The sequence below is a fragment of the Tupaia chinensis genome, unplaced genomic scaffold (assembly GCF_000334495.1).
Source record: "Tupaia chinensis unplaced genomic scaffold, TupChi_1.0 Scaffold000117_2, whole genome shotgun sequence".
Lineage (NCBI taxonomy): Eukaryota > Metazoa > Chordata > Mammalia > Scandentia > Tupaiidae > Tupaia > Tupaia belangeri.
In genome coordinates this window covers 1,834,814-1,845,778 of record NW_006159583.1, presented here as the reverse complement: position 1 = coordinate 1,845,778, position 10,965 = coordinate 1,834,814, and the positions used below count along the sequence as shown (strand labels likewise).

General features: G+C 36.8%; 1 protein-coding gene across 1 annotated transcript in view; it reads right to left on the bottom strand.

Moving 5' to 3' along the window:
- LAMA2 (laminin subunit alpha 2) overlaps positions 1–6,832 on the bottom strand; it is a 509,250-nt gene extending 502,418 nt beyond the window's left edge. Inside the window, exons 1-2 of the mRNA XM_027770245.1 lie at positions 6,781–6,832; positions 3,180–3,350 (exon numbers count right to left, since the gene is read on the bottom strand). Of these exons, the coding sequence (XP_027626046.1) occupies positions 3,180–3,350; positions 6,781–6,832 (223 nt within the window). The remainder of the gene's footprint in view (positions 1–3,179; positions 3,351–6,780) is intronic.
- Positions 6,833–10,965: the final 4,133 nt, after the last annotated feature.

Here is a 10,965-nt window from a genome sequence, read left to right as displayed (position 1 = left end):
TCCCTAAGCATCATCACAGCATACAAAATGTGATTTCCCATCCAGAATATACTGCATAGTGACTTAATCATGCATATTATAAAAAAATTTCCATTTCTAGTTCCTAGAATTATTTTTACCCCTCTTTCTGACCCTCTGTCCTTTCCCACCCTCTTCTCACACTATCTCTGGTGTCTACAGTTGTCTTCCATTCTTTTCCCACCCACATTGTATTGACCACACAATTTCTTACATAATCTAACTACTTTCAATGGTGAGTTCACTCGTTACTATTAAGAAAACCAATTTTAACTTAATTTTCTTCTTTGATGTCTTACATTTTTTTCTGATATTTCATGATATACAAGACCACCAATTTTAATCACAAAAATATGATGATCTAAATATATAAATACTGAGTCATCAGGAAAATCATGATGCATATTTGCATAGAAAAACAGATAGGCCAGTAGATGGCATAGTGGTTTGGGCTGCTAAACTCCCAAATGTCTGACGCAGTTTGGGTTCCAGACCTAGCAACTTGCTTTCTCACTTTCCCTCTTTCTCTGTCTCTCTCTGGTGAACACACATGCCCTCTTGCAAATTAAATAATAATAATAGGTTCAATTAAATAAATATCTTTAATATAGAAAAGTACATCATGACTTTTCCGATGACCTAATATTTCTGCATCCCTAAATTAAATAATGGAGAACTCTGCTGCCTTCCCTTGTACTGGCTCTAAGAAAAAGTGCATTATGCCTCCCGATTCTTTTTGAGATTAAAAAAATACAAATTGTGAGGCAAAGTTTTCTTTATTTTAATAGTTTTACATTTTAAAAAATGCTAGAGGGTGTGTGCATTCACTGGAAAGAGACAAAGAAAGAGAGAGAAAAAGTGAGAAAGCATCCCTTTATGGGGAGAAACTTCTAGTTTTTTTTTTTTTAAAGGAGCAATTAAACTATAGTATAATACTGTAATAATGGGTTCACTTTATTATACATTTGTTTAAGCCCATAAATTATACAGCTGTGAACTCTAGTGTAAACTATGAACTTTAGGTGATAATGATGTGTCAATATGGGTTCATCATGTTTAACAAATGAACCTTTCTGTAAGAGTATATTGATAACAGAGGAAACTATGCATGTGTTAGAGAAAGGGGTAGTTGGAGAATTTCTGTACCCTCTTAATTTTCCTATGAATCTAAAACTGCTCTAAAAATAAAATTTATTGACCTTTCTGCAATGGTACATGTAGCAGGAGCCCTGCTGTGTGGAGTAAAGACCTTGTGTGCCTCGACATGCTGAGCACATCTGAGCACACACTCAACCCTTGCTGTCCAGAGGGCTGAGGGGAGGCTTATGGTGAAAAGACCCTGTCAGATATGCCTCTCTCATTCTGTGGAAATAAACAAAGAAACTTTAATAAATTAATGAGTTTATTTATTTACTTATCTATTTATTTTGAGAGGTTTTTGCTATAGGGCGTGTGCGCTTGCCAGACAGACAGAGACAGAGAGACAGAACGCAAGAAATCACCCCCCGGGGTAGGATGGCCATGCCGCAATCCATTCTCCTCCCTTCTCCTCCTGGGATCTTGGGCATGCACGCACACGCACCTGGCGTGAGTTTAAGCCACCGGGTCCGGGACGCAAACCGCGGTCGACTACATGGGAGTCCAGCGACATAGCCATTACACTAACTGCTGGTCCCTAATGAGTTTATTTTTTAAAAAAGGAAAACTACACAAATTTTTAAAAAATATAAAAACCTTTCCTCATAACTCACCTTAATTGACATTAAGTATTGTTATTAACCTTGTCTTATGTGTACATATGTGAGAGAGAGACAGAGAGATGTTTGAAGCATTTTTTAAAAGTTCATGTAAATGCATATTATAGAAAAAAAGCTATGCAATGATTTCAAATTTTTGAACCAGACCAAACTCATACTTTAATTTCATGTTTGCACAAACTTTTTGTAGTGTTTTATATATATATATATACCTCATACAATCCTCCCCTCTGCCATAGAAATTTTTTACTTATTAAGCTAAATTACTTACAGTCCTCTGAAAATACTATGTTGCTTTATACCTTCAAGATCTAATTCTAAAAAAAAAAAAAAAAAAAAAAAAAAGATCTAATTCTTTTTTTCTCCTTTAATCTTACTGACTCTTAGCACTTGGGTCACTTTCTTACAGGACTCTTCAGATTACCTTAACATCTACATGGAAACCACAGATTCCCTTAACACTGAATTAATTTTATTTTCCCCCCACTTCTTCTCTGGGTATCCTAAAGTAATGACTTGTATGATTGATTTCCCATTGTACTTCAGTGCAACACGTTGCTAATGTTCAACTGCTTGTTGAATGAATGCAGGAATGAATCTGGGATGCAAGTGTGGTTCACAGGGCCTTTGTATGGCAGCTTTCCTTAAGGCACTCTTCCTGTAGTTTGCAAGAACTTCCATAATCTAGTTTCAGTCTCTGCACCAGTTTCATCCAAAACCTCTGCCCTCTAATGCTCTCATCTACAGTCATTCCTAACTACTTGTCGTTCTTTGACCAGGTAAGGTTTTCTATTATTCTGGTCTTATTTCTTCCTGATATTCTTTCTTCTCTTCCTTTCCCTCATCTCTTTCCTATACTTATTCTTGGTTAGCAGCTTAAACATTGCTTTATCTGAAAAGTCTTCTCTTACACCAAAACTGAACTTGTGACTCTCCTGTCTCACATCTTCTTCTTTAGACCCTGGATTCATTCTTTCCTTTGCTCTTATCACACTACATAGCAATAACCAACTTCCGGCCCATTTGCTCATTAGCTGAGACAATGATCATATTTTATTGCTCTTGGATAGCAAGCAAAGTACCTAGCATATAAATGACTAGTGAATGACTAGAGTCTGAATTAATAACCATAGCCTCAGATATCATGCTGGAAATAGTGAGCCTAGTGACTGCTACAGGTCTTCAGCTAGAGAGTCCTCTCCCATCATCATGCCCAGTGTATGCAAAGAACTCTAATAATGTTTGTTGAATGACAGAGAGAAACCTTAAAGAGGCTCATATAAGGAAAAAAAGTACAAGGCATTACTGGGACCACAAGTCCTTTGAATTTCATGCAACTATCTCAAAAATTTCTCAATTATAGATTCTATTCAATACTATTCAAATATATACAAAAGTACATACGGTATGGATTGCTGCTATTTTGATTGCAGATTCGACATTGAGGGTTCCTCACAGGCTGCCCAGGGACATGCTCTACCAACTTGCAATACATTTCAGGTCCTCTTTCTCCACATGTTGCATTGGTTGTGATGAGAGCATTAGAAGCGAGATTCAGGACAGCAGGAAATAAACCTAAAAAATAAGAGATAAATAAAGGTGTGTAGGCTAGCAACAAAAATGAATTCCTATAGTTTAAAACACTAGTAAGATAGATTTTTTTTTTGAGGTTTTTTTTCGTTATAGGTTGCATGCGCTCGCCAGACAGACAGAGAGATACATAGAGACAGAAAGCGAGAAATCACCCTTCAGGGGGGATGGTCACGCTGCAATCCCTTCTCCTCCATTCGCCTCTCGGGATCTTAAGATGGATTTTTTTTAGCACATTAAACTAATACAGCATGTTTTAAAGTCAGGACTGGGAATCAAACTATGGTTGGTCATATGGGATCCAGCTCCCTTAACCTCTAGGCTATAAACCGGTCCTGTATCTATAATATGTTTTTCAAGGACATTTTATGCTCCATTTATCATGTAGTACAAATGGTTGTTACAACTCCTTTATATACAGGCTGGAAAAGACAAAGATAATGAAAGATTTTGAAATCATTCTTTACTGCTTTCAGTGCTATACAGCTTATTATATAGTAATTTCCTTTATCCACAGTTTTGCTTTTTATTGTTTCAGCTATCCATGGTCAACATGCTCCCAAAATATGGCAGTGCAGTACAAGGTATTCTGAGTAAGAGAGAGATCATATTCACATAAATTATTATCATTATTATATGTTATTGTCACTTATTGTTAGTCTCTTACTGTGTCTAGTTTATATTGAAGTTTATCATAAGTATGTATGTATAGGGAGAAATATAGTATGTATAGAGTTTGATCCTAGCCATAGTTTATGGCATCTAATAGGGGTCTTGGAACATATCCCCCAGAGACAAAGGGAGACTACAGTACAAGTAATATCTTACAAGAAATAAGTTCTCATAGTAGTCCCTGACCATATACCAGAATTTCTGAGATATAATACAATTTCTGACTTGCAGAAATACAATCTCAGATGCCCATCTCAGCATAGGGCTGGGAAGATCTTTTGTTCTCCCTGAAAACTCAGTTCAGTTTCATTTCTTTTTATAACTTAATGTCAGTTTTGTTTCATGCACGTCTACTATTCACAGTTTGTAGACTTGTTCTTCTGCATCATCTGAGTGTAAAAATACTAATAGCCAGCATGATTGAAATCTATGTTATACTAGAGTACTAGACTCTATTCTGTCAGGTACTGTTCCCACACTCTTCACATTCTTTATCTTCATGCATTAATTTGTGGCAATTATCATCCAGATGAACTACATGCTACTTGTCCCTCTATTTCATGAAGGAAGTACAGAGGTCTTAAGTATCTTGCTCAAGATGACAGCTAACAAGTAACAAAGCTACAAATTAGAACCCAAGCAGTTTGGCTCCAAAGTCTATACAAAGTCACTACTTTGAATGGTATCTACAATATTTTATGAACCCTACATAAATCTACTGCTAATTTGTGGTTCTTGTTGACCCTAGAATTGCACTGAAACAAACAAGAAAGAAAAAAAGTCAAGCAGAGCTTTTATAATACTGGTCTGTATTTATAGTTAGTTATTGAACTCCTTTTTCAATTAAAAAGAGGAACACTAGTACAGATCATTCAAAACGATTTTTTAAAAATTGAGTCTTTATTGTAATCAATCTCGCAAATTTCAGAGGTAGGTGAATTCATAAGACCAGCCCACACTGTCATTCTCATTACAGGATTTCCCAAACAGCTGCCTTCAAATACCCCCCTCCCCTAATTAGCCCTCGTGCCCTGTGCTTTTCTCTAGTTGGTAGGTATTTAAAGCTTTCTGTTTTTTCTCGTTTGCCCAGGAGTTCAGAACTTACTTTTTTTTTTGAGAGAGAGATTTTTGCTATAGGGTGCGTGCGGTTGTCAGACAGACAGAGAGAGACAGAAAGCGAGAAATCACCCCCCAGGGGGGATGGCCACACCACAATCCCTTCTCCTCCATTTTCCTCTCGGGATCTTTGGCATGTATGCACATGCGCCTGGCGTGAGTTTTAAGCCACCAGATCTGGGTAGCGAGCCGTGGTCGACTACATGAGAGTCCAGCGACATAGCCATTACGCTAACTGCTGGTCCCCAGAACTTATTATTTTATTCAATTGCAGTCACTGTCTCATTCATTATTACAGATAAATTTATCTTCCCCCTCTCTCATCTCCAAGTTTTCTGGCCCCTTCCCAGTGAAGCATTCCTTCAATGCAAGGTGAGATCAGCTAATAAGATCATTGGTCAGAGAGATACTAGTTAGTCATAAAACCACTATTATTTATTATTAATTTTTTTTTTTTGGAGAGATTCACTATAGGGCGTGTGTGCTAACCAGACAGACAGAGAGAGACATAGAGACAGAAAGTGAGAAATCACCCCCCAGGGGGGATGGCCACGCCGCAATCCCTTCTCTTCCATTCTCCTCTCGGGATCTTGGGCACGCACGCACACACGCCCAGCGTGAGTTCTAAGCCACCGGGTCCGGGACGCGAACCGCGGTCGACTACGTGGGAGTCCAGCGACATAGCCATTACGCTAACTGCTGGTTCCCAAACCACTATTATTTATGTCACAAAAAAATGTGGAGTGTTTTATTAAAGGTAAAGTACTATACAACAGCTATTATCTTTTTATTTTTATCTTTTCTATCTACACAAGGCTTACTGGAAACATTTCTAACAATTTTGTGAAGTTTGTCAGGTTACAAATTTAAAAATAATTAGATGGCCTCCAGGGCATCCTCTCTCTGTCTTACACATTTTATTCTCTAGGTTAGTAAATGACATATTATGCAGTAAATATGGGTTGTCTACATATATCATTCTCTTCTGAAATTCATCACTGTTTTGCATTTAACTAGTTGATTATTTTTTCATCATTATGTCTCAGTACATACGATGCCAGATCTTAAAGATTTGGAAATGAAGAGATCATTTTATTGTAGGAAGTGACATATAGCTGAATCTTGAAGGAATAATAGTTTATCTGGTAGAGAAAGGGAAGAAGAACAAAAAAAATAATAAAAATGAATTAAAATAAAACAAGCACACACAAGAGGGCAGAGCATCTGAGTAAGGACTTTCTCTAGAAAGCATATTTGCACATTTAGTAACCTTCAGAGTACATGAATTTGTACTTGTTCTAACACATGCGACTGAGTGATTGGGTAGATACAGAAATTAATATAGCTATAGATGACACACGACTTATGTAGTGTTTTATAGAACCATTATATATCATTACAAATCACTGCCTATTGGTCACTTACTAATTTGTTTAAGTGGATTTTTTTTCTCTCATCTTTATAAATTTAATTTATGGTTCAGAAAACTACATGGGAGGCAGAAAGAGAGACACTGGGTATTCAGTTTTCAGGAGGACAAAATCCTACCTGTTATCTTGCGGGCCTAGCGGGTAAGTTGAAGTAGTCAAGCGCCTCTAGTTCCTTCAAAGAAAGGCAGCTTACTTACACAAAAGCCGTCTCAACCCGTGGGCGGCATCTGTAAAACTTCTCCAGGACATTGTCAGTTTTGCTCTGCGATACTGTCTCCTCCCTCACCCATGACTAGCCCGGACCCGGACTGTGACCAGGGGTTCTGTTTTGAAAGGTTGGTTAAGACTCCCCATGTCCTGCTTTGGTGTGGCCTAGAGCACCAGATTTGAGCTGACCAAACCTGTATTTTCTCAGGCCTGAGTAGTCGGGCCTTTTTTTTTTTTTTTTGGCGAGATAGCTGGCAAATTATATTATTATATATTGTATCTTCAGAGAACATAGAATTGGATTGCATCCCAATTTCCTCACAGAATTAAATAAATAAAATGCACACAAAATGATATAGTGATAAAAGGATTCCAGGTATAAAATGAACATTGATTCAGAGACTATTTCATGTTTCCATATTATTTAATCCCCTAGTAATCCCATTGTGTAAGTTTTATTAATTCTAAGAAGAATGTGCAGCTCAGAGAAAATGAACAATATGTGCAAAGTTATGAATTTGTGAGTTTAATAAATAAAATTTGAACTCACACCTTTAAAAACTCAAAAGACTTATTTTTGTCAAGGCATGAAAAACAAGCCCAAATCTGATCCTCAGCAAAATGTATCAATTTACATATTTAATAAAAAGTAGCTTCGTCACCACTCCATTGTTGCTTCATAGAGTTTCCTACCCATAAAGCTGAAGATATTAATAAAATTTACATTTAGTGCTTTTTAGTTCTTTCCATTGATTTGTTTCTGTTACACTTATTGATCATGTGCTCAAAATTAACCTTTTCAAAATTTAATTGCCCTGCCTTGTGATCAAGGAATTACTGCTTTATGAAATTCTATCAACTCTCTTGCTATTTACTGAAAAAATCAGTAAAGTATATTTGGTCAGGGAAAGCCCCCAATTAGTTGCTAACGGCCAATTTGAAGAGTCAGTCAATATCTGAGCTTTTATTGAAACTTCAGCATGTCCTATTATTGTTTTTTTTTTTTTGAGAGAGATTTTCACTGTAGGGCGCGTGCGCTCGCCAGACAGACAGAGAGAGACATAGAGACAGAAAGCGAGAAATCACCCCCCAGGGGGGATGGTCAGCCGCAATCCCTTCTCCTCCATTCTCCTCTCGGGATCTTGGGCACGCACGCACATGCGCCCGGCGTGAGTTTTAAGCCACCGGGTCCGGGACACGAACCACGGTCGACTATGTGGGAGTCCAGCGACATAGCCATTACGCTAACTGCTGGTTCCCAGCATGTCCTATTATTGATCACAGCCCATTTTCATCATATATTGACTCTATTAGACTGTACCTATTTATTCCCATTCAAAAGCAGCAGAGCAATATGTATTGCCATATTCAGTATGGGTTTCTTGGTTAAGATTATATAAACATAGAAGTGTAAATGATCTACAAATAGCAGATGAACCTTTTCAGAGCATTGACTTACAGCTTCAAAATTCAATTTGTGGTCCTGTAATGCTAATGACATAAAATCTGATGATCATTATCCATATAAGTATGATTGGCATTTGTTTTTAATAGAAACTAGACTAAATGTATTTAGCTGGATTTATGGTAATGAAGAACAAAAAGAAAAAACAAGCAATTTTTTTTGCATATTATATATTTTATTAGAGACATGGAATAAAGTATTCTGTTTTAAAATATACCTATTTGACTTATAGACAATCTAGAAAAAGGCTAAGCCTAGGTTATGTGAGAAATAGAAATTCTTCTAGAATATAGCAAACATTCAGAAAGTTCACCAAATTATCACTGTTTTTATTTTGGTGTGTTTATGCCATATTTATTTGCTAAATAAAGTAGTATGTTCACATGTGTTGGCATGATTTTGATTTTTTGCACTCTCTAAAGCCCATATTCTGATTTTAAAAGACAGAGCATTTAAACCCTACTCACGGAGGTTCTACTTTTAATCAAACGTGGAATAGCTCCTACTGGAGTACAACTCCCACAGATAACAGCTATAAATTCTGTACAAAATATTTTTTAAAAAATATCAAATACCTGAAAAGCACCAAAGAACTGGTTAGCCAGAAATATGTATGTTTATACCAAGGAAAAGACCCTGGTTGAGCCACGGACAACTTTGTCAGGTGGCTAAAACTCAAATAGAAGCCCACAGTTTTTCTGGCATGAAGAACCAGATATCAGAAATAAGGACCTTATAACAGAAAGAACCATGGACAGAGAGCCTCAAAATCTGTGGATTAAAAATCTCCCCAATTGCTCACTGAGTCCAGACCTGCACATGACCTAGGCAGACTCCAAATATACCAGCTGGAGCTAAACGACATAAATAGGGGAGACCAGTAGGTGGTATGGTGGTTAAGGTGCTGGATTTCCACATGGGAGACTACAGTTTGAGCCTTGGATCCAGCAGCTTAAAAATCACACTGGGCACATGTGTGTCCATGCCCAAAAGGAGAATGGAGAAGGAATCATGGTGTGGCAACCTCTGTGGTGTATGATTTCTCACTTTCCCTCTCTATCTTTTTTCTGTTGAGTACACACATCCTATGACAAAACAAACAAAAACTGAACAGGTGCCAGCCATGTTGCCTTGTAGTTGATGAATCCAGATCCACACGGCTGACTGCAATTCGAATTCCAGCCCTGGTGGCTTGAAAAACACTCCAGGCACAAGTGCATGCATATTCCAAATCATGAGAGAATAAAAAAAAATGGAGGGGAAAGAACACACCTCATTGTGGGGTGCTTTCTCCCTTTCTCTCTCTCTTTCTCTCTCTCTCTCTCTCATGTGCATACACACCTTCCAACAATTAAAAAAAAATTAAAGTAGTAAATAGAGATGACAGCTACTGCACCCCACAGGGAAGACAAGAGTTTGGACTTTGAGTCCAATCAAGTTAACCAACTGATGCAATGATAATAATAACAACAAAACAGATAACTATTCTTCAGAGGAACAATAGGGAATCCAGAGTTTTTACAATACACCATTCACAACATACAGAATACAATTTTAAAAATACTAGACATACAAAGAAACAAAATATAATACATTCTTAAGAGACAAATCAATCAATCGAGGCCATCACTGAAATCAACCAGATCTTGGAATAGCAAAAGAATATTTTAAAGTAGCTTTTAAACTATGCTAAAGGACACATATACACACACACAAATAGGAAATCTCAGCAAAGAGAAACTACAAAAAAAAAAAACCTACCAAATAGAAATTCCAGAGTAGAAAAATGCAATTATCTAGAAAGCAAATATCTACTGCATGAGATTAATAGGTGATTGGAGGTGACAGAAAAAGTATAAGTAAACTTGAAGACAAATAGAGTTTCTTCCTCTTAAGTTCTTCCTCTGCAAAAAATGGCAGAGTTGCATTGGGTGGGGTTAACATTGTTTGTAGACAGAATGCATATGACAATTATAACAAAGGTATGGTTTGGAAGGATCATAATGAATGAACCTACGTATTTGTAAGGTTCTTATGCTTTTATATTAAGTTGCATGATATTAAATAGATTGACAACAGTAGCTGTTAAAAATGTTTGTGGAAGAATTTGAATTCTACCACATTATTGTTGTAAATCCACAACCACTTTAGAAACATGTAGTTTTTAATAAATTTAAACCAAGGTCTACCCCACAATCCTGCATTTACACTCCTGGGTAAATACCTGAGAAAAATAGCAGTACACATCCTTAAGAAGACCTGTATAAGAATGTTCATAGACACTATTGACACAATAGCCAAAGCTAGAAATAACTAGGTTTCCCTCAGTGAGAGAATTAATACCGAAACTGTCCTATATTTAGACAATGGTATAGTAATCAACATTAAAAGAAAAAAAATACTGATACATGTAACAACATAGATGACACCAAAAAGCATTATACCAAATAAGAAACTTTACACAAAAGAGTGCATACCCTATTATTCATTTATTGGGTTGTCCAAAAATCATGATGCATTTTTTTGATGCAAAAATGAGTCCTGACTTTTTTGACAACCCAATATACGAATCTTTTTGAACAGGCAAACCTAGTGTTTTGTAGGAAAAAAAAATGGCTGTCATTTGAGGTTTGCTTGGGGGTTTGGAGGCAAAGACTGGGGAAATTCATAAAGCAAATTTCTGAAATGATGGTAATATTTCTGATTGTAG